A 25313-nucleotide genomic window follows, 5' to 3' on the forward strand; every position below is an offset into this window, starting at 1 on the left:
GGACATGAATTCGCTTGGAAAATGAGTTGGGAAATTCGGATGAAATGTGTTTGAGAGACCGTTAAGTTCATCAAACAGAGTTGGGTTATGCATTTGATCAGACATATCATTCCAACACAGCTCGTATAGCAATTTCTCTTTAGTCCTTATAGTACGCACAAATGTCTTTTCTATCTATATCTCCGAAGACATGGTACACCCACTCCAAAGTACTCTTTCATGATTGTAATTCCGAGAGATAAGTGCATTAGGAATCTTAAAATTTATATAAAAAAAATGCAATTTAACCCTAAAACTTTCAAAAAATGTAATTAAGTCTTACAAAAGTGCAATGAAATCCTAAAGCTTTCAAAAATACAATCAAATCATAAAATTGATCAAATTGGTCAAATCAAGTCTTTTCATTGATAAAACTTCCTAGTTGTAGAACTCAATTGTACTTTCGTGACAAATTTTAAAACTCTATTGCACTTTTTAAAAGATTTAGGATTCAATTGTACTTTTTGAAAATTTTAGGATTTAATCACACTTCTATAATGATTTTTAGGACTTTTAATACATTTATCTCTAGTTCCAAAAGGCCCCTCTAAAAAAAATAATTTTTTTTCCTTCCTTTTTCGTAACTCAGCTTATAATTGGGACGCTAAAATTGGAAATTGGGTTGTGCCAAGAAGATTTACAATGTGTATCAATTCAAATGCGCGTTAGATAAAAGATTGGAAAAGCTATGAACAAAAAGGAAGATTGGACAATTCAAATCGCTAACTCAGCTGCCATCTTTGAATTGTGAAAGACGGAAGTCGCTCGGAAATTGTCTAAATAGGTCGTTTGCCGACTCTTAGCAGAAAATGTCCATGAAAAGCTAATTGTTTAAAAATTCAGACCAAAAGTAGGGGGACATTTTGGCAGTGCTTTTTTTTTTTTTTTGAGCAAATGGCAGTACTTCATGAAGCGAAAACGAGTTCCTTATAAAAAAGTAAGAACTTATTTTTGCTTTCCCCCTAAAGCTTGAAGTGCTAATTAAATTTTAGAATGTTATGAAAAATATGTAGGCGAACGTACGTCCCAATATTTTCAGATGAATCCAATCATTACATTTTTTTGGGGGTCAGAAAAATAATTACTCAAGATTAAAGAAAGTCAAAGGGCGACAGTAAAAAATACACGAAGTAAAAGATAAGGTTTGTTTGATATTAGCTAATAAACGTGAAAATTTACTGTTTGAGTAAAAGAAATCTAATCATAAATCCATTTCAAAAACATCACATATATTTGAAATCAGTATCTGAAAAAACCTAGAGTTAAGGAAGTAAAACAAAACTATAATCTCGATTTGTTTGTGCCCATAAAAAAAAAAAAAAAAGCATAGCGGGGACCGAAAATGGAATATTGGGAATACCAAGGACTAATACCGTAGTTTCTGACCCAACCACAGGCAGCGCAGTTGGTGTGAGTTCTCTCCCTCATCACAGAGGTTGAGGGTTCGAACCCTCTTATTGCTAAAATGTCTGAAGTTGGAAGTCTTGGTGTTGGGGTCCTAGGCTAGTCTCCCCCGAGGTTTATGTCTAAATAGCGGCTTGCGGCGAGACCTGACGGTGCCACCGGGTACTAGAGGGTCGTGTGATCCCCGAAGGGTGATCTCCGACAATTCCTCGGTCAACAAAAAAAAAAAAAAAAAAAAAAAAAAAAAAGTAGTCTTTTGAATATTTGATATCCATTTAAAAGGACTTGCATATTGTGAGTTTGTCAAAAGTCAAGTCTACCATAAGGTTCGACCCAAAAAAAAACAAAAACAGTTGTTTTAGGGTTGACGTAGACTCGACTAGAAAATTCGGTTTTGGTTAGTGCTATCCAAAGACCATTCGACTAGGGAATGTTCTAGGAATAGATGTCTTAAGTCAAGCGTAATATTTGAAAAAAAAAAATGTCAAGCGTAATACATACGAAATTCAGTGGTGGATACTCAGCCTACTTTTTATGCTCCGACAGAGAAACCCTCAGGCAAAAATAACTAAAGTGCGAGTAAAATAAAATCCGAGCCTCATCCGATAAAATAAAATAGGCCTCGTTAATAAGCATCGGGACATGACCAGGGAGTGGTAAATGGAAAGTCCATGCAAGTTTTCTAAAATTACCCTTTTTTTAAGGATATATAAATATGCGGATGTAACTTGCTAAGCTCCTTAAAATGAAAAATTGGCATAATGTAATTAAAATGGAACACAATACTCGAAGAGTAATACAAATATAATGCAAATAAATCTAAATTTCCCCAAAGGGACCCCTAAACATATTTTTTAAGAAGAAACAAGCCAAATTTCTAACAAGCGAGATGTAATTTTTTTTTTTTTGTACTTTTTATTACATTTCATTCATGCAAGATAGCAATAAAAATTACAAAAAAAGTTGATCTTAATGTCCTAAAATATGCATCTACATTTGTGCAGACATTAGATCTTGAGAAATGATATAAAAGAATGCATTTACTAGAAAACCATGTACTAAGTTAACTTAGGCTTCATTTTTATCACGGAAAATTAATGATGAGAAAGCACTCTTAGAAAAATAATTGCTTGTATCGTTTGAAACAATTAGCCAATAAAAAATGCTATCATCATTGCTAACAATTTATCATTAAATATTTTCGTGAATGATGAAAATATTTTTGTATATTCATTTATATAGACAATAAAAATAATAATTAAAAAATATTTTTCAAATTATCTAGTTCTCCAAAATAAATGGAGCCTTAAACATGAAAACAGCCAACCAGATATCTGGACCTTCCCCTCAATCAACTATCACGTGGGAGCATAAATATCCCTGCCTTTGTCATCGTCGTCGTCGTCGTCGTCATTATTATTTGTATTATTATTATTATTTTTAATGCAATGACACCTTGGATAAATCATGGTGCCCGCATATAGCACGCCATATTGTCAGCATTTTGTTTGGAGGTAAATCAAAGTCATTCTTGATTCTCTTGCTATTCCAGAAAGAATAACAAATGCCATGCAAAGATAGCTACCCTCTCCTAAACCGAGTATTGGTAGATGAAAGGAAATTGCAATTCATTTTTCACAGTACATTAAAAATACCTCAAAGGAGTAATCAGGATAATCCAAGTGCAGGAGTCTTGTCATATATCAAGAAATATTTTCTAATTTTTTAAAGAATTCATTATATTAAATTTGAGTATGAGTTTTCCATTGACCATGAGAATATTTTTTATTGAGTCGTATACCAAAGTGATCGAAACACCATAAATTATGGAGAATGTTTTTTGATAGAAAGTTTTTCACATAACAAATGGGTCCTAAGAAATGTAGTATGGTAATAATAGTTAAAAAGTTAATGTCAAAAGGAAGATTAAAATTTGTTTAACTATTTTATTTGGTTGATAACAATTAATTATAAACCAATGTATAGGAAATCAATTCAACTTACCATTGAGATACATAGTTTGGATTCGTTTTGGTGGATCGGTTAAGCTGACTTTGAAATTTTGAGGTAAATTTATTGCAAGTGTATCGTTTTGAGATTTTTTTATGGTATTAACCATTTTCTCTATTCTCGTGCTTTCATGGGTTGCATGGCAGGCTGTTTTGGTCTCCCTCATTCTTTCTTTTTAAATTTTTAATTATTTATTTTTCTCCAGAATTTATATTAAAAAAAATGCATTGAATAGAAAACCAAGTACTAAGTTAACTTAATTAAACATGAAAACGGGAAACCAAATATCCATGCCCCACCGAGCACGAGCATGACTCGGCATCTTTTACACACCGAGCGTTCTGCCATTTCCTCTCTGTTGCTCTGCTTTTATGCGCCCCATACCAGGCTGTTTTGGCCGCCAATTCCCTTTTCTCTGTTTTTGTCATTTTTATTCGTTTAATTATTTTTGATTTTTTTAATGTAAATGGCGGTCGACGGTTACAAAAAATTTAGGTATTAAATATGGCGTGATGAGGAAAAATTATCCAAAAAGTCTAAATTTATAGCTCAGCAACAAATTCAACTTTAAATATTTTAATTATATTAATTTAATTATAAATTTTTTGACGACTTACCAATTTTAATTGTGTCAATTTAGTCTTAAAAATTTTGATGAATTATTAATTTAATCCTAAATCTTTTAAAGACTTCTAAACATTCTCGGCAATCTTATGCGATACGACCATGCTGAGGTGGACAATTTTTATATTTTGAACTTTTCTCTTTTTTTATCTTATCTTTCCTTTTTATTTTATTTTTCTTTCCATTTTTCCCTTTTTTCCCGCTGCTTAGGCCGGTTTGTCCTTTTTGACGCGTGCCTTCTTTTTCTTCTCTGTTATTGTGCTTTTATGCGTACATGCCAGGCTGTTTTTGCCTGCCAATTCCTTTTCTTTAATTTTTTAATTAATTAAATTTATTATTATTATTATTATTATTATTATTATTATTATTATTATTATTATTATTATTATTGCAGGTGACACTTGAAAGAATCTAGTTGCCCTTATAGCACATTATGTTGTCAATATTTTGTTATGAGATAAATCAAAGTCACTCTGAAATTCTCTCAGATGTTCCAAAAAAGAGTATAAATGCTACGCAAAAGTAGCCATCCTCTCTTAGACCGAGCATCAGTAGGGGCAAGATAGTCGCAATTCATTTTTCAGTGCAACCAAAAGTATCTCAAAGGAATAATCGGGATACTCCAAGTGCCGAAGTCTTGTCATATTTACAAAAAGAAAAAAATTCTAAGTTTTTAAATAATTTATTTACTAGATTTGAGTATAAGTTTTTACTAATCATGATAATTGTTTTTATTGACTCATTTTCCTATATGAAAAATGACAAAAATTATGAAGATTGCTTTCAAAAGGAAATTTTTTGCGAAATAAATGGACCCAAAGTGATGTATTATGATAGTAAAATTTCAAAAATTAATGTCAAAAAAGAAAATTAAAATTTGTTTAACTGTTTTATTTAGTAAAATTTATTACAAAACAATGTGCAGGAAATCAAATAAACTTACCATTGAGATACATGGTTTGGTTTCGTTTAGATAGATTGATTAAGCTAACTTTGAAATTTTGCTTTTGCTAATAAAAAGATATCAACGTGGCTTCTTAGATTTGATATTGAGTTCTTTTACAAGAGCTTACTTTAACTTTTTGTAAATGGAGAATATTGCGATCATTTAAAAAGCAAAAGTATCCATTAATTTAAATGTTGAGATATCTAGAAATATAAACTTTTAATACTAATACAAAAGCAACGACATAAAAAAGAAGAAGGAAAGCTTGTTAATCCAACATTCAAGCATAATTCCTGGTGGAATCTTTTGACTTTTGAAAGAAAAAACACGAGTTACCTGCTCCACTGTCAAATAAGTACAATTAAAATTAGGGGCGAAAGTCAGTGCCGTTTCAACCATAATAATTAGTTCGGTTCTCATTGTATTGTGCTCAACTTACGGTTCTGCCTGAGAACTGGTGGTTGAAACTAGAATCGGAAGGAACTAGTGGAGATTTTTCTCTTTCCTTTGTGAGTACTTGATTTGCTCAATGATTCCTTCTTTTTTTTCTTTGTTTGTTGCTTGCCGGTGGACTCATCTAGTGTGCAATTTGGTGGATCTGTTTCGTCTTGTGCATTTCAAGGTTGATAATGAGCATTTTCGTGCCCCTTTTTAGAAAATTGATTTTCTAACTTGTACTTATATATATATATATATCATAAAGGGGTTAGGATCGGAGTACTATATGAGAGAATAAAGAAGTATCAAGATTAACGATCTATATGAAAGTAGAGAGATGTATCTAAAAGGAGAATGATGTATAAGAACAGGAAAATAAATGACTTAAATAAAATCGCGAGAATTAAAAATAATGTAAAGACCGAAAGCAATATATAAGATATAAAGTAAGAGTATGCATAAACAAAAACCAACCATGAAGGTGGTCTGAACTTGTATTAAATAAAGCTGAAAAGCTGAAATTACATGTATTGAAAGATGCAGAAACTTAAAGCATCAAGTCATCCACTAGGGCGGTAATCCGCACTCCCGGGAGTATTGATGTGTATTACAAGAAATGGTTAACCAACTATCATGTAAGTTGGTAACCCCGTATAAAACTATGTATGTGAAAACTAACTTACTTTGAAACCGGGGATACAAGGTAAGAGAGCTTGGAGATGGAAGAGATGAGGATGGAGATGGAAGGGGTGATGGGTTACAAGTGAGAGAGGGAGAAGAAGAAGAGAGAAATCTGGAAAATTTCGAGCCCCTTCTTCTATGTTGAGAGGGTGTATTTATAGTGGGTGCTACGGTCTTTAAAGTGTAAAGTGAACGAAAGTGAATAGTGAACAGTGTAAAGTGAATAGTGAACAGTGAATAGTGTATGAACAGTGTATGTCTATTACGCTACGGTGTATAGCCTTTGCGCCGTTCGTAATAGTGTTGGCATGTGATGTCTTCAGTTAATCTCTGTCCAGATTGATCCCGTAGCAGTCGTCTTCATTAGTGTTTCCACTGTGATGTGACTGGGAGGATCCATCTTGACTGTCTTGAGATTTGGAAGATCCACATTGTGATTCTTCCGCTTCCGATAGCATTGTCCTGAGGATGTTACAATATTCCTCTCTGTTCTGGACTGCAGCGAGTGCTGCACTTGCCATGGATTTTTCCTGTAAGAACGATGTATTTGATGGGGATGCGATTATTTGTGTTTTCTGGCTATTTAGCCATGTTTTAACCGCAGCTTCGGATCCTTGATCAAGAAATCTGAATCCATCCCACCATTTTGTTTTGTATTTTCGGACAAGTACTGGTACACCTGGTTTTATTGGATGTATTGTATTCAAATTCCCAGGCTGTTACCCAAGAAATTCTGAATATTATAAAGAAATGCATAAGGCATGGGAACCTTATATCATGAGGTGTTGGTATGAATTGTTCACTGAAAATCTTGTATCCTTGTTTGACTGTGGGGTGTAATATTATGTCCAAAGGACCAAAGAGATCCCACCAGGAGTCAAACCAGTTTGGTAAACTTTGTCTTGGGAAGTTGTCTTTGAAGAATAATAACCAGGAGTGTTGGAAATTTGTATTCTGTCTGAAAAAGACGTTCCACCAAGCTTGTTGGTAGTCCCAATATGTATATGAGGAGGAGTATGGCAGGCTTTGGGTAAGTTTGGTTTGGAATTTTCTGGGTGTATGGGGTGAGGCTCCCCAGTGTGAGGGGTGTATGACTTTACTGATGGATATAGTGGAATAAAGGATATTTTCTGTATTGTTTTTATCAGCAAAGTGAGTGAACCTTGCCGATTCTGTTTCCACTAAAATTTGCTCATAATAAGCAAGGGTTTTGTTTGTATTGTGAGGTTTGAAAAGCCAATTTTTTGGAAATATGTTTTTTGCAAATTTGATTGGATCTTCATCGAAGAATCCGTCTTCCACAGTCAATATTTTTGAAAAGATGTTTTGGGGAAAAATTTTGATCTTTGAGAAAGAGGGGTTGCCTGAGGCCTAATAACCACCTCACTTGAAATTCTTTTGTATTCCGCTTGTTTTTGTGTAGCAAGCGGGGAAGGATTGTTACTTACCTCTATGGCACTAGATGGCTCTTTCTTTACGTTTTGTAAAGACTGGGCAAGTAACAATATTGTTTCTTTTGGTAGTATGTTGGCTAGCTGATTAAGGGCTAGCATGGGTTCGGATGATATGGGTTACATTGTCAAAGGTGTTTGCTGTAAGAATGTTTGGTTGTTTTCTGCCATTTGGAGCCATGTCTTGACGGATGTTAAGCCTTTTGGCTTTGGTGGTGTATTGAGGGTTCGGCGGTGGCTTTGCCTTTGCCTTTATCTTTGTCTTTTTGGATCTTGGCATGATTGTATCCTCTGTAAAAATTCTCTTGTGAGAAAATCAGGTAATGAATTTGAAGAACCATTTATAAATTCAATGTCAAAATCGAATACTGAAAGTATGGCTTGCCATCTGGCAAAAATTTGTTTTGATGCAATGTTTAAAACGTCTTTTTGTAAAACGTCTTTGGCTGATTTGCAATCAATCCTCAAGAGGAATTTTGATTTAATAAATCTCCTTGGAATTTTGATATAGATAGAACTATAGCAAGTATTTCTTTTTGATTGTCGAATAATTTTGTTGAGTGGAATTCCAATGTTTTGAAATGAACTGAACAACTTGTTCTTTGTTGTTATTGACTTGTTTGAGAATACCACCATATCCTAATTCTGAGGCATCTGTTTCAACTATTTTGAAAGTGGAAGGGTCAGCAAGGTGTAAGCATGGTATATCTTTTACATGCATTTTGATTTGTTTGACAATGTCTATATGGACAGAGGTCCAGGGTGGAGGATCCTTACGTAACCTTTGGTGTAAAGGTTTACAAAGGATATTTATATTGGGAAAGAAATCTAAAATATAATTGAGACTACCCAAAAACCTTTGTAATTGAGTTTTGTCTTTAATCTCATCGGGAATTTATCGGTAAAAGAGATTGATCTTTCAATGGGGGTTATAGTATTTAAATGAATGTAATGGCCTAAAAATCTAATCTTTGTTTTGAAGAGTGCAATTTTAGTAGGAGAAACTACAAGACCATTTTGTATTATTATTTTTATGAAAGTAGATAAATGTTTGAAATGTTGTTCTATATTGGAAGAAAAACTAGAACATCATCTATATAAACTATGATGTATTCTGAATATGGATTGAAAATCTCATTCATAATTCTTTGGAATTCTGAAGGGGCATTTTTGAGGCCGAATGGCATAACATTCCATTCATATTGGCCAAAAGGGACTGTAAAGGCTGTCTTGTATTTATCCTTATCACTAATTTGTATTTGCCAAAATCCTGATTTCATGTCAAATTTTGAAAATATTTTTGATCTGCAAAGTCTGTTTAACAATTTTTTTTTTATTAGGTATAGGATATCTTATCCACCTAAGGGCTGTATTAAGAGGTTTATAATTAATGACTAATCTGAGAACTCCTCTTTCAAGTTCAGCATTTTTATTGACATAAAAAGCAGAACAACTCCAAGGTGATTGGCTTTTTCTTATGAGTTTTTTATCTAAGAGGTCTTGTATTTCTGCTTGACAGTATTTTAAAACTTCTTGATTCATTTGTGTTGGGCGAGCTTTGGTAGGTATTTTGTTTTCAGAAAAGTCATGTTCATAAGGTAAATCAACGATATGCTTTTTTCTTTCCCAAAAGGCATTGGGTAGAGTAGAACATATAGTTTTCTCTATGTGTTTTTGTAGGGAAGCTATTTTCTCTATGATGTTTGGTTTTATAAGATTTTCTTCTATTCTTTTGAATTCTAAATCTTCTTTTAAGAACTCAAGTTGATTTTCTTTGTCTTTTATAAGGCAATTTATTTCTGAAATAGAATGTTCTTGTAAAATATTTAAGCTTCTCTTTTGTGGTTTTGTTATGAAATTGAAAGTGATTTTTCTGTTTAGAGCATGGGTTTCAATACCTTCGTTGGTAACTGTAAAGGGTTGTATTAATTGTATAAAAGGTGTTCCAAGGATAACCTTTGTTGCCTCATGTTTTTAACTAAAAGAAAAGATGTTTTGTAAGACATTTGGTCTTTTATTATTAGGGCTTCGGGTAACTTGTATTGTATATTTAGTTTGTCTCCGAGGCTGATTTTAAGGGATTAGATGTTTTATCAAAGTATATTGTTGGAACAAGGCCTTCCTTGATACAATTGAGGTCAGCTCTGTATCAAAGAGTGCTGTTGTTTCAATAATAAACTCATTGTTGATTTTTATCATAATATTTATTATCCATTTTCTAGATGTTATTTCTGTTAATAACATAAGGAAGGCTGGATCAGGAATATCAGATGTATTGGTGATTTCGTTTTGGTCTTCTAATTTTGTTTTTCCTTTTATGACGAGAGATTTTATATCGAAATCTCTTTTTCATATCTAACTGTGTTGCTTTCAAGGCTTGAATTTCTAATTTTTGTTGTTTTATTTCATTTTGGAGGTCATTTATATTAACGGGTCTAGACGAGGTTTTTTGTTTCTATTCAAGATGTCTTTTAAATTGTAAGAAGTATTGGGCTTGGAGGTAATATTTAGGGAAGAATGAAGTCTGTCTAAGTATTCTTTCTTGGCTTCTGGGTCAGTAATCTTATCAGTAGTGCTAAGGAGAAATTCTTCCTCTTTTGTTAACATGTTTATTTCCGGAATGGGTTTTTCAGGAGAGGCGTCTTCATAATCAGAATCAGAAGAGGAATCTATTTCATTAATCTGAAGACCGTCTTCCTCAAGAAGTTCATCAGAAGAAGTATCACCATTTTCTATGAATATGTTATTTAACTGGTTAAGAGTATTGTCATCAAGAGAGTTCATTTAATTTTTATTAATCCTACAGTATTTTGAAATATGACCTTTTTTACCACAAGAATATCATTTGATGTCTTTAAAAAATTTTCTATCATTATGAGGTCTGTTAGGGTTATTCTGGTGTCTTTGTTTATTCTTACGAGGTTGAGATTTGTTGTGGTGTTTCTTTGTTTCTTTCTCAGAAGGACAAGTTCCCTTACATTTTGGTTTTGTTTTTTCATTATAAGAAGGGTCGTATTGAGCACAGAAATCTCCTAGACTTCTATTGGTGAGAGATTGTTCTTCCTTGAGCTGTCTTTGTAATTTGATAGTATTACACATTTGTGTTCCTTGACGGTAAACATAAGAGATTATTTCACCATAAGAAAGAAGATCATAAGGTATTTGGCCATTGTATTCTTCTCTAATTTTATCCCTAACTTGATCACCTATAATTTGGGGTAAACCTGCTAAGAATTTTTCTTTCCAAAAGGGTTGATTGCAATCGGTCGATGAGAACCCTTTGAAGGAAAAGTTCTTTGTATTCTCTAAACCTTCCTAAGGATTTGCAACGCATATTGGATAAGAGGTCTTGATTCCTATCTCTAATATGTGAAGGGTCTCCTACGAAGTGTTGTGAAATGGAATATATAAGAGTATTCACCGCATCTTGGATGAGATGTCCTTGGTCATCATCCATGCGTTGACCAAAATCATCTATTTTATAGGCAGTTAATATTTGTATTCTTTGTTCATCAGTCAAATAATTATCCCACCAACCTTTTAGTTGTCCAGTAAACCCGGCTACTAAAAGATTAGCAACAGCATGATCAGAAACATCTTGCTGGGTTTTGTAGGCATTGGCAAGCATGACCATGTTATTAAGAATATTCATGATATTGCTTTCGGCAACACCATCTATATTCCATTCATAAATGGCATCAGGAGAGTATTTATTTTGTATTTTTTGTGATGATTCTTCTTGGGCAATATCAGGTGGAGTAGCCCTACTATAATAAAGCTTCGAGGTTGTCTCCGGTTGAGTCTGTAATCTCGGGACCGATTCATTATCGAGTCACCAGATTGTTTGGTCAATGTACCGATAGTGGGTTGGTCGGGGTGTCTTTAATGATAAGATTCTGGAATTTAGGGGTGTCTATAATAGGAGTAGGTTCTAGCTTTGCTTTTCCTAGGAGTTTTTTCTTTTGTTCTATGGCTTTGGCAAACTCCGGGCTAAGGTTTTTTGGGAATTCAAAGGCTTTGAAAATGGGTTTTTTGAAAGTGTCTACTTGTGGTGTGACTAGTTGAGTAGGATTCTGAATGGTGGATTCTATTCTATTCAACTGTTTTCCTATGGTCGCCAAATGTTGATTAGTGTAATTGTTTTGTTCAATGACTTTGTGAGTATAAAGAGAGTCTCCTTGATCTGGAAGCCTAAAAGGAGTAGCTGTAACCTCACTTTCTCCATGTTGTATTTTTATTCTTCTAAGGGGTGGATGATTGGATTCTATGGTTTCACCATTATCAAGTTTCCACTTATAATGATGATCTAAAACAAGTATTTCTTTTGGTTCAAGGAATTGTTCTTCTAACCAATCAAAGAAGAATATATGGACTTCATATTCGTATATGTAGTCGTAATATTTTTGTTTGACGTCTTTTGCTTTGTCAGCAAAGGTTTTGAAGAACCATTCTCTGATTTGTTTGTTGTCTTCAGAATTAAATTCTTTATTAAGAAAAGTTTTGTTTGGTTCAAAATGTTTTTCTAAAACATTAAGCTCAGCATCTATCATCTGAGAATAAGTAGGAGAATGATGAGGGGAGTCTGTACTTTCTAGGACTGGTTCAGGCTGGTTTTGTTGATAAACGGCCTGGAAATCCCGATCTATTATCTAAACCACTAATTTCTGGTTCAGGAGGTGTCTCTTGATTAATTCTACTGGTGGACGGAGGTAAATGTGTTGTATCGTGTGTGGGAGTATCTCTATGTATACTAGGAGGAGGAGTGTTTCTGTGCGTACTAGGAGGAATGGTGATTATAGGAGGAAGATTAGGATTAAGATCTATGGATCTTGTATAAGAATTATGAAAAGAAGGACTAGATCTTGAATCGAAAGATCTTCTAGGAAATCTAATGGTCACTCTTCCTTCTGGATGTTGAATGACATTAGTCGGATCTGTATTTTGAACAACTTGTTGGGGAATTTGGTTTTCTAATTCCCATTATTCTGGTAAAGTAACTTGGTTCCAATTAATAGACCTAGGAATTGTTGTATTAGCTCTAGAAATGTCAGTTTGGAGGAGAAGTGTTTCTCCTCGGGGACTATGTTTGAAAGCATTTTCTCCAAAGGCTGAGGACATGGCTTTATAATGAATTCTATAAACAAGGGCTAAAGGAATAGAACCATCTGCCACTTTGTAATTATGGGTTTTGATTTGGAGTGTTAGGGCTCTAAGGATGTTCTTATCTTTGAGGGATACAGAAAAATTAGGATAACAGTTAAAATGTATGGGTCCTTTGCAGAGACTTGTCTCTACAGTACCGAGAATGGATTCATCGTAGTTTAAAAGACGTGCATCACGTAAGACTAAGAGAATGGAAGTATTAAGGCCTTCTTTAGTAAGAGGTTTGACTCCTACTTGGACTAGTCCTATATGAATGTAGTTGTGTTTTTGTTTATGCTTTTGAATGGACTCTTTGTTCAAAAGATGTATTTTTTCATAAGAATTAGAAAGAGGAACATCTCTTTCTTCAGTAGTTATGACATAGTTTGATTTTTTGAAAAACTTCAATTTTGATTGCTTGTATATTTCTTTAAGCTGTATTTTAGGAATTTCCCAATTTTCTATAGATTTGTTGAAATCTTCTATTCTTACTTCTTCTCTATGTATAGGACTTGGATTTGAGTCCATTTGTGATAAAGAACTAGAGGAAGATGTAGATCTTCTATGTAAACTCATACTTAAGATCGGAACTATTCCTTCTTCGAACCGTTACAGAGCTAAACCAACGGTCTAACAGCCACTCAGGGACTTACGGCCTGGACCACTCTGTAGAAACAAGAAGGATGCCAACGAATGGCTCTCGATCTGAGAGTATGTTTTTACAAAGACTATCTATACTTTCCTTTTGGATATATAAGCCACTCCAAATATATCTAGGAAACGAATTAGCTAATAAATCTGGAAATTTACTGTTCGAGTGGAAATCTACAAAAAAAAATCACCTTTCTAAAAGTGGGATCTGAGAAGCCCTAGAGTTAAAGAAAATAAATACATCCATGTCATATTTACTCTAAATTAAAATTCAGGTCTAGAAATAGAGCTCTCAAGCATAATACAAACGAAATTCAGTAGTGTCTGGTCAATCTACTTTTTATGCAAACGCAAAGTGAATGAGCCTTTCATTGATTTGGTGCTCCGACAAGGGGAAACCCTTAGGCAAAAAAAAAAATCAATAATCAAAGCAATTAAAATAAATAAAGTACGAGTAAAATAAAAACCTGAGCCGCATCTAATAAAATGACATAAGGCCTTGGTGTCGAGCCTCAAGATGAGACCCTGTGAGTAGCGAATGGGAAGTCTCATGCAAGACTTTTGAGGTGTACAAATTTGTCAAGGGATATATATAAATATCCGGACGCAACTTGCCAAAATAAGTTGCTTTCCTACAAATCGTTCTTGTAATTACGAAAATTTAGCGTAATGTAATCTAAATGGAACACAATCCTTGGATAATAATACAAATATAATGGAAATGAATCTAAATTTCCGCCCAGCTACCGACAATCACGGACTGGGCCCCTCTCCTTCCGCCCGCGACGCGGACCGGACCCTCCCAAAGAGAAAAAGAAAGAAAAAGAGAGTCCTCCCCCATGATGAACTCGACCGATGCTTGTCCTTGCTTAACCGTCGAGCTTTGTGTGTGGGGGCCGGCCACGAGGGGGAAAAAAAAGTTGTCCGAAAAGAAGATTAATTTAAAAATAAATAAATTGATTCGTATGACCAAAGCAAGATTTGCAGCGGGATGAGGGACTCTTCCCTCCCTCCTTCCTATCCTCCTCTGCCTCACAAAAAGAAAAAAAGAAAAAAAATCCGGCGATTAAACTTTTTATCGCTGAATGAATATGCCGAATGGCCACGCACGTCCATCGGAATTTGCCAAGCAAGCACTCACCATAATTCGGTAGACGAAAAGAAAATTGCAATTCAATCTTTGCGCTCGCTCACCATTTCCTAGGGGTGAGCATGGTCCGGGTTGGTCCGGGCCACCTCCTAACCCTAGGACCAACCCGTACAGTGTCGGTCCTCAATTTTAGGACCGAGGACCGACCCTATTGAGTCTGGGACCAAGGACCGGACCGACCCAATGGGTTCGGTCCGGTTCCAGGGTCAACCTGTGACCGATCGATAATTTTTTCTGTTTTATTTTTTATACTTCCTAAAAAAGCAAACCTATAAATTCAAATTACACATCCATCGACAATACGGCATTGTGCAATTAAACTATAAATACCAATACATATTTAGCAAATCTAAGATGACACAATAATAAAAATTTCGTACCTACTAACCGCTCATCGAGATATGGGACAAGATGGAAAGTTCTTGTAATCATCTATCTTTAATATTCATAACACCATATGCAAAAGCGTTTTCCTGCATTCAATCACGTAGGGTTCACTCAACCAAAAAATGAGCTTCACACCACTTGACTAGCAAATCACCGTATTCACCGCAAAGTCTTACTCTACTCTTCAAAAACTTCTATCATTTGACACAAATTGAAAAGCAAAGTGCAATTCATTAGTACAATTAAACCATAAAAAGTCAAAATACTTAATATAAACCATGAATATATAACTTCACATCTTGTTAATTCACTTGAACTTCTAAACACCTGAAAACAAAACAAACTACATATAATCAATACTCAACAAAAGTTTTAAATTGAAATTACTATTAGTGCTATTAATAGAACATCTCAATATAATATAATATAATATAATAGACATTTTACTTAGGTTTGAATATATAAAAGAATTATAAATAATATAATATAATACAATATAAAATAATATACGAGTTGGTCCGAGGTTGGACCGACCCAAAACTCTTAGGACCGAGGACCAACCCGTACAGTGTTGGTCCTGGAATTCAGACCAAGGACCGACCCAGGTCCCTTGGGGACGGACCCGAGACCCGGCGGGGTTGAGCTGGTCCGGGGTCGACCCTAGACCGCTGCTCACCCCTACCATTTCCACTGCTTTTGCCAGTATGTCCTTTCTCGCGCGCCCACCTTTTTCTTCTCTCTTGTTGTTGTGCTTTTAAGTTTTAACCATGCCAGGCTACTTTTGCCTGCCAATGCCCTTTTTTTTTATTTTTCCTAATTTTTATTCATTTAACTTTTTAATTAAATTCTTTAATGATTTTTTTTTTTTTTTGTGTAAGTGGCTCTTTTGGAAAATCTACCTCTGTGAGTACCTGATTTGCGTCGTGATCCCTTCATTTTTTTGTTGGTTGCTTATGGACTCATGCTGTGTGCAATTTCTATTCTAAAAATCGATTTTTAGCTAGAAATAGACCTTTTATGTGTTTGCTAATAATATAAATTTTTATTCTTGAAATAAAAATTCATTTGGTAATAACACAAGATTTCTTCTTTTTGGGTGGCCAAAGGTAGTGGGCAGCAAGAGGTGGCCAGTGAGGGACAACGGCGAGCAAGCGACGGGAGGTGGCAAGCGACGGGTGGTCGGCCAACTAGTAGCGAGGACGAGCAATGGGAAGAGATTTTATTCCTACTTTTTGTTCTAAAAATAGAAAAGTAGAAATTTTTGCTTTTCATTTCTATTGGAAACATATTTATAGACTAAAAATTATTCCAAAAGTAGAAAAATGAAATTGTCTTACCAAACTGATTTCTGTTCTAAAGTTATTTTCTCGAAAACAGAAAAATAGAAAAAAAAATAGAATGATTCATGCGTGCACTCGGTGGATCTATTTTTGTTTTATGCATTTCAATGTTGATAATGGGCATTGCTTCGTTCTTTCCATGGAGAAATCTTCCGCGTGTCAACGTTTTCGTGTGTAACTTTCAATTGCTTAAGTTGAAAGAAAATCAAGATTCGAGCACTACCAAAAAAAAAAAAACAAGAAAGACAAAAGAAAGTCTCTCCAAACAAATCTAGGAAACAAATTTACTAATAGAAGGGGAGAATTTCCTTTTCAAGTAAGAGAAATATAATAAAAACTATGTCAAAAATATCACTTAATTGGAAAAGGATACTAGACTTTAGGAAGTAAAATAAAATTATAATCTCGATTTGTCTGTGCCCATCAAAAAAAAAAAAGCATAGCTGGGGACCGAAAATGAAATCATGGAGAAAGTAAGGACTAGTACTGTAATTTGGGCGTTCGTGAAAGTCGACTCTAGAAGAAGCAGAGTCCACCGGGGGTCAAAAAGCCAAGCGTACTGGTTACGCCATTTTAGAGTTGACGAAGACTCGAATTGGTTTGCTTTTCTCATGTGAAAAACAGTGGGGAAAGTTCTAGGAAGATAGGTCCGAAGCGTAATATAAACGAACCTCAGTGGTGGTAAAGTGAACGAGCCTTTCTTTTTCAGGTGCTACGAGAGAGGAAACCCTCAGAAGAAAATACTTGTGAAGATGGACATGGGAAACGGCTCGGAGGCTGGAACGAGCGGCGGTGAGCCGTCGGCGATTGACTACGACGTCTTCCTGAGTTTCAGGGGGCCGGACACTCGCCAAGGTTTCACGGATTGTCTTTATCATAAAATGCTAGAAGCAAACATCTGTGTTTTCCTTGATGAGGATAAGCTCCACGTCGGTGAAGAAATAGATGAGCTATTGGCAGCCATCCAAAAGTCGAAGATCTACATACCTATCTTCTCTAAAGGTTATGCTTCGAGCGCGTGGTGCCTTCGCGAGCTCGCGCACATGGTGGATTGCAAGAAATCCAAACCATCCGAGAAGGAGATTATGCCGATTTTCTACGACGTTAAGCCTCGCGATGTTAAGCTTAAGTCTCAACGGTACGTCAGCGCTTTGGAGGAGCACGAAGAGAAGTGCGGTCGCCAGACGAGGCTAAAGTGGGAGGATGCCCTCAAAAGTGTAGCCCAAATCAAAGGATGGGAGTTGAAAAAGCAAGGGTATGCACGGATCCTGAAGCACTCCATTAACTTTTGCTTTGGACTTTCATTAATTATATGCCCAAACTTGTATGAATTCTCGTTTAAGTTGTTTGAAATTGAATGAATACCATGTTTGTTTTCAATTATTTTCGATAACCGAATCAATTATGTCATTCACCGAAGCCAAATAAAGCAAAAACCGGGTAAGCAATCAGTTAGTTCTTTTTTTTTTTTTTTTTTTTTTGGGGTAAGTTTAGAGTGGGAGATGTGTTAATAAATTCAAGGATGTATTTTTGTGTTTTTGTTTTTTTAATTCTTCCCTTACTTTAGCACTCCAATTTTTATTTTTATTTTTGGTCGAAGCTTTAGCTCTCCAATTTGGTGGGTTAGCTTTTTCATGTACTTTCCTTCTAACTATCTTAAGTGAGAAAACTTTCAATACATTTCTTCTTAGCTCTTATCCTAGCTACCAAGACTGCCTTAAAAAGGGATTAGGAATCAATTAGCAATGCCTTGCTTCCTTTAACATGGGAAAATGCTTACATCTAATAGTCTATTCTTTGAATGATAGACAAGAGGGCATTCTTTCATTGATAGATCTAATTTTATACATTTTTGTGTTTGTAAATTGTGGATCACATCCTTAAAAGTTATCTTCTCTCTCCTTATCGATAGATTTTTACATGGAATCAGAGCAAGTGTCCTATCCATCTATGTCAAAGTGTTATCATTTCGGAAGCAAATAAATTAAAAAAAGGTCATAATTTTTTGTATGTGATTATTTGTTTAAATCACTGGGAAATCGTGTTCTAAATACACATAAAAATGTCTTCCTGTCGGGTGCACTAGCCGATTAAATAAGTGGCACTAGCCATGTTGGTTGCATGTTGAGTGTCTTGAGGTTATCTTTTACGATATCAACTTAGTTAACTCACTCATGTGGTAGGCATTGGAAATTCATTCAATCGGTGCTACAAGAGATTGTGATGAAGCTGAAGACAAAAGACAAATACGTCACTGAGCATTTAGTTGGGATGGACAATCCAGTGGAAGCCGTTCTCAAGTTGTTGGACATGGACTCCGGGGACTTGCGCTTTGTGCTAATCCATGGAATGGGCGGAATCGGTAAAACAACTCTTGCTAAGATGGTGTTCAACAAACTAAATTCCCTTTTCAATCAATGCTGCTTCCTAGGAAATGTTCGGGAATTGTCAACCAGCTTTGGCATCATAAATTTGCAAAAACAATTATTGTCTGACACATTGGGTTTGGGCTTTCAAGATCAAATCAACGATGTCGACGATGGGATCAAAGTGATTTATAGCGACTTTCTAACAAGAAAGTCTTGCTCGTTCTGACGATATGGCTGATGAGGAGCAACTCCAGAAACTAGCCATCAACCACGTTATGTTCGGCTTAGGAAGCAGAGTTATTATGACAAGTAGGAACAAAAGCATCATAAAATCCAACAAAACTTTGGAGTATGAAGTGAAGCCGTTGGATAATGTTCGATCACTAGAGCTTTTCAGTCGACATGCTTTTAGAAGGAATCCTCCTCCAGATGATTATGTCAATCTTTCAAGACAAATAATTTCTACAACCGGAGGACTTCCTTTGGCTCTTGAAGTCATAGGCTCATTGGTTTATCGTCAAAACAAAGCCTCATGGTACGATGTGCTAAACAATTTGAGAGAAATACCTCCTGAGAAGGTCCAGGACAAGCTGAAGATCAGCTACAATGCCTTGAATCATGAGCAACAACAGATTTTTCTCGACATTGCATGTCTCTTTGTGGACAAGGACAAGACGAATGCACTCTACATGTGGAAGGATTGTGGGTTTAGGCCGGATTATTCAATTCAAGTCCTTGTTTGTATGTCCTTAATAAAGATAACTGATCACAACAAATTCTGGATGCACGACCAACTGAGAGATCTCGGAAGGAAAATTGTTCGTGGAGATACGAGACTAACCGATCCAAGAAAGCAAAGCAGGTTATGGGTTCCCGAGACGGCCAATAATATCATAGGAACAAAAGAGGTAAAAGCATATGTCCGACCATCGAATTCTATGTTTTTCTCAATAGTTCATTTATTAATTAGGAGCCCTTTCTTAGAATGGGGGAATGAAGATATTTTCATTTACACGATGCTACTTTACCATTGAATGGCAGAGAAAGAAGGCCGTTGAAGCAATTTGCTTATGTGAACCAACACGAGTTTATACGAGCAAAGAGTTTTCAAGGCTTCCAAACATAAGGTTCCTCATATTAAAGTGGGGGAATTTCAAAGGAGACTTTGCGAATCAGTTTTCAGAGTTAAGATACATGACCTGCACAATGGTCTCTCGAGAGTTCTTGGCCATCAATTTTCATCCAAGCAATCTTGTAGTTCTTCAACTGACGTGGAGTTTAATCACAGAGGAATGGGCTGGATGGAGTCAATTCAAGGTACCATCGTCGCTATATTTGTTTATCTCCATTGAATTGTCTCACGCAATTTTTATGTTTTTAACAAAAATCGACTAACCCATAACTATATAGGCAATAACATGCTGTAAATAAAATCGTTCATGAATGGATTTAATCAAGGCCATTCCACAAGTAAAACTAAGCTGATCTTGTAATCAAGGCCATTAAATTAAACCGCACCAAATTGGTAAATAGGTGGATATATGTGGATCAGGGTTGGCTAGGTGTTAGTACTAAACAGATCTATGTGAGTTAAATGAGAAAAATGAGTCAACCCAATTACATCTAGATTCTAGCACAACCATTTATTAACTCTAAATTCGTATGGAATTTTCCCTTTACTCTCATTTTGCTACTGTAACAGGTTGCTAAAAAGCTTAAAGTTTTGGATATCTCACATTGTAGCAACATGACCAGGACTCCAAACTTCTCCGATTATTTGAGTTTAGAGAGATTGAACCTTGGGTATTGTGAAAAACTAACTGAAGTTGATGGTTCCCTCAAGAAGCTTAAGTGCTTGATTTACTCCGATGCGTATGGGTGCAAAAATCTTAGGGAGCTGCCCAAAGGGATCGGAGGGTTACAGAAGCTCGAGTACTTGTATTTAGGCAATTGCGAAAAGTTGAGGAAGCTACCTAAATCATTTGCGAGAGTGACATCACTAGTAGAGTTAGATCTCTCGCATACGGCCATCACAAGATTACCCGACTCCATTGGTAACCAAAACCACTTGTCTGTTCTTAAATTGCAATTTACAAAAATCGATGAACTTCCCAATTCTATTGGGAATTTACGAAACTTAAGTCTCTCTTTCTATCGGGTACTAACATAAAGGAACTTCCATTCTCGATTGGTAATTTGGAATCTCTACTTGAGTTGGACGTTTCAAACACAAAATGTCTGCAGTTACCTAAATCTATTGGAGACCTAAGTAGATTAAAAATCATCAGGATTTCATGTTCTCCAATAAAAAAGCTACCACGGAGCATTGTTGCGCTTAAAGAGTTGGAAGAGCTGCATGCCAACGGTTGCTCGGATCTAAAGTGGGAAATTCCTGAGGACATTTGGCAATTATCGCTTTTGAGAGTGTTGGACTTGCAATACACCCCTATTGAAAATATTCCACGGAAGATCAAACTACTTCCTCGCCTAGAGAAATTGAGTTTAGGGTGGTGTAGCGAACTCAAAGTATTACCGGAGCTTCCCACAAATTTGATAAGCCTAAGCTTAGGATCACATTCATTGCGGCGGTGCGAATCTCTCAAACCTAACTAAATTGGAGGATTTGAGCTATGATGGTCATGCAGAGAACTGTGGTCCTTTCTTCTTCCAAGATGGTCAATGCCAACTGTCCCTCGAGGTCCTTCCACCATGTGTTTCAACATTGTCATTGCAAAATCACACAATTAATTTGTCATTTTGTTGCAACTTGAGAAAATTGACATGTTCGTACATTGGTAACTGTCATTGGAAGGAAGTTCAATTCGATGGGCTTGAACAGTCGGTTGAATTCAAAGTGAGTCACTCAAGCCTCCTTGAGGGATTTTCTAGTCTTTCAAGTTTGAAGAGTTTGAAGCTGTTCACGTTGAAGATGTGTCCAAATCTTACTGCCATCCAAGGTCTTGGTTCATTGGATTTGTTGGAGGAATTGAAAATATCGCGGTGTCCTAAGATCGGAAGTCTAGATGATCTATCAGATTTGAAAAAGCTGAAGTCCTTGATAATTCAATGTTGTGTAGAGCTTCAGGCAGTTGAGGGCCTGGATGAACTAGAGACTCTGACAATATTGTCTTTTAACGGTTGCAGATCATTGAAAAGTTTCTCCAACTTATTCAATTCGAAAGTACCAGACAAATGCATACTACATATTGGCGGCTGCCCAAATTTAGAAGCAGGATTGTTTTATGGCATGTTCAGCACGTACAAGGAACAGAAAGTCGGGGGCAAAAGAAGGAAAAGAAAGAGAGGAGTGTAAGACTGGGATTTTTAGTGCCTTGGGTTAGTTCCTCACTATTGAAAAACAAAGATTTCAAGAATTTAGTGACATTTTTGTTATGTAGTTTATCTTAAATTGTCGTCGTGTTTTTGTCGTTATTATGAAATTTTTGTAGTGTTTCTGACAATGTCGTCAAAGCCTGGAAAGGCATGTACTTTTTTTTCACATTGGAAGAATTTTTTTAATCCATTTAATTGTCCAGATTTATTTTTTTTAAGGCTAAAGTTATCCAATTAATGAGATATTTTAAAGTTCAGAAAAGAGAAGGAAATATCAACGACATTATGGTACCTCTTAATTTGATCTTAGTGGCTAATGTAAGATTGGTGAATATTACATTCAACATATTTTTCACGTTGAATTTACAATTAAATATTCTCAATAGATAAAAAAAAAAAAAATTAGGAGTAGATTCTCATTTAGAACCAATTGAGTTTTAATTTATATCTTCACTTTCTCTGTAGAAAAATATTTGCACTTGCGATATGTCAGCAAAAACTAGGTCAATATCACTTCTATAAGTCGTATTAATTTCGTAACTTCTTTCTTTGTTGCATTTTTGTCAGAATATAGTAAGATGTACCTTTAATAATGGTGCATTCTTCATAATATCAATTATATGTTCATCATTCCCTAAAACGTAGAAAGTTCATTATGGCAAGACGTGGTTGATGAGATTAACTGCACGATTAGATGATTACCAAAAGCAAGCAATACAGGAAATTGGGTAACCACGTCTAATGGATCTCCAAAGCAATACGAGACATTTTCTTTATCAGTTGAAGGGGAATTATGTCGTTGGTTGGTGAACAACTTCGACCCAAACTTGTGCAACATAAGAACAAACGGTAGGAGAATGTCATACAATCGTGTTCCGTAACCATAATCACAACATCATAAGTAACCGTTTAGAAGAACTGTACTACAATCCTACAACTACGAGCTCTTGCTATAGATAATTTTAAGTGGCCTTCTATGTTGTTAGCCATCCGCAATCTGTTTATATTCCTTAAGCAGATTGGTTTGCCCAATTGATATCTCCTCTCTACGTGTTGATTAAATCAAGAGAAACAAATTGGGTAGATCTGGTTTTAAAGGCTCTGAATGACTCTACAAATAATGCTAAATTCAAACTTCACACAGCATTATGCACAATTCAACGCATTTTCCCCATTGTGCATTGGACACAATCCATACTGTCCCTAGTCTATTGAGGGATCGGTTTTCCAATTTCGAAACACATCTCAAACTGTAATCAGTTACAAGATGAATCCGAGAGAATTGGAAATGTAGGGGCCATCAACAACTCCATATAACAGAAAGATAATATTACAAGGTCAATATGCCGGTGAAACAGTAAAAAGTTGGAGAAAACAATGGTCTAGCACTCAAGGATGTCATGATTTTCCACTTTAACAATCACCTGAATTGATTAATTTTCGTGTTTCTTTAGAAGGTTCAGGTACTAATGAAACAAACCATCGGTGGAGTCGTTGGAACAATTGGCAATAAATTATTGTCCTAAGATTGAAAGTCTAGATGATCTCTCGGCTTTGAATAGGCTGAAGTCCTTGTCGATTCGAGGATGCGAAGAACTTCTAGCAGTTAAGGGTCAGGATGAATTAGAGACTCTCAAATATTTGAAATTTACCGATTGTAGATCGTTGAAAAGTTTCTTTAATGTATTTAATTCGAAAGTACCCGAGGAGTGCTTTTTAGAAATTAGCGGCTGCCCGAATTTAGAAGACAATCCGTTTGAAGGCAGAGTCAGCACGTACGAGGAATGTGAAGTCCGGGAAAAAGAAGCAAAGAGAAAGAGGAGCGTGAGACTGGGAATTCTAGTGCCACTAGGGTTAGTTCCTCACTATACATTAACGACAGAACGGTAGACTTTCAATTGACAAGATTGGTTCGAAGATTGATCAAGAAGCACCTTTCGAATTGGACACCATAATTTGTGATCCTTGTGGAATTATTCATGTATATTGACTTCTTGATTATGACTTTTTGAGTGTCTGTCATAATTGGATGTGTTGTCCTTGACTCTCCACGCATATTAGGTTGACCAAGTGGCGGCCAATAAATTATTTAAGGTGTATTTGGTAACATTTATGTTTAAAAATTGTTTCTAGGAACAAAATTAGAAAAAAATTTCTGCTTCAGGAAACAATTTAAAAAAAAACGCGTTTGGTAAATCTGTTCCAGAAATATTAAAAAAATAGAAACACGTTTGGTAAATTTGTATATTTTTTTTTTTTAATATTTTTATTTTATTTTTTCTATTTTCTTTCTTATTTTCTTATTTGTTTTTCCTTTTTTCTTCTTTTGGCCGGTCGCGGCCTCGGCCATGGCCGGCGACCGGTCGACGAGGGCTAGCGGCCTCACCTAGCCACGGCGAGCTCGCTGGCCCCTGGTGAGGCCAAGCTCGAGCTCACCCGGATCCGAGGCCGAGCCTCGCGGCGCCGGGCGAGCTCGACCTCACCGGATCACGGGCGAGATCGAGCTCGCCCCTGCCCGGCGCGAGGTCAACCTCGCCTTGGCTGGGTGAGCTTGAGCTCGCCCCTCGCCCGGGAGCCGGCGACGCTCCGGCGAGGTCGCCGGCCCTCGATGGCATCGCCGGCCCTCGACGGCTGGTCACCGGCCATGGTCGAAGCCGGTGACCGGCCAAAGAAAAAAGAAAGAAAAAAGAAGAAGAAAAGAAGAAGAAGAAAAAAGAGAGAAGAAAATGGAAGAGAGAAAAAAACGTGTTCATGTTGTTCGAAACAAGAAACAAATTTTTTTGTTTCTTATTTCTGTTCCAAATGTGATTCTCGGAACAAAAAAATAGATTTGGAACAAAAACGCAAACAAACGGGTTTATGTTCCTTTTTTGTTCCTAGGAACAAAAAAAACTGTTTTTAAACAGAAAAAAGAAGTGAAAACAAATAGGCCCTTAGTGACATTTTAGTTTTGTTTATCTTAGACCGTGTCTTATATTTTTGTCATTATTATGAAATTTTTTGTACTGTTTCCAACAATGTTTTCACCACCTAGAAAGGCATGTACTTTTTTTGGCATCTGTAGAGTTTTTTCTTTTAAAATTTATTTCGAATCCATAAAATTGTCCAAATTCTTTTAAAGGCTAAAATTTAAAATCCAATTGATAAGATTTCTTGCGGTTGAGCGGAGAGAAGGAAATACCAACGAAATTATTTCTACCTCTTATGACATATGCCCGTACTCTTTGCTTGATATCGATCTTAGTGGCTCATGGAAATGGTGAATATTATATTTAATACCTTTTTCATGCTGAATTTATACATTGAATTTATCTGATAGATGCAAAACTTTAGGAGTTGATTCTCACT

General features: G+C 35.8%; 2 protein-coding genes across 2 annotated transcripts; both read left to right on the forward strand.

Moving 5' to 3' along the window:
- Positions 1-16814: 16814 nt before the first annotated feature.
- Positions 16815-18858, forward strand: LOC120293897 (toll/interleukin-1 receptor-like protein). Its single transcript, XM_039313693.1, has 2 exons — positions 16815-17518; positions 18447-18858. Exons 1-2 carry the CDS (start codon positions 17016-17018, stop codon positions 18856-18858), a joined length of 915 nt encoding a protein of 304 aa, XP_039169627.1. The 5' UTR covers positions 16815-17015.
- Positions 18859-18861: 3 nt separating this feature from the next.
- On the forward strand, positions 18862-21945 carry LOC104428540 (disease resistance protein RPV1-like). The gene is made up of 4 exons (XM_039313694.1): positions 18862-19540; positions 19674-19949; positions 20335-20790; positions 21562-21945. The coding sequence occupies exons 1-4, from the start codon at positions 18863-18865 to the stop codon at positions 21943-21945; spliced, it is 1794 nt and encodes a 597-aa protein (XP_039169628.1). The 5' UTR covers position 18862.
- The last annotated feature ends 3368 nt before the right edge of the window (positions 21946-25313 follow it).

This window comes from Eucalyptus grandis, chromosome 5 (assembly GCF_016545825.1).
Source record: "Eucalyptus grandis isolate ANBG69807.140 chromosome 5, ASM1654582v1, whole genome shotgun sequence".
Lineage (NCBI taxonomy): Eukaryota > Viridiplantae > Streptophyta > Magnoliopsida > Myrtales > Myrtaceae > Eucalyptus > Eucalyptus grandis.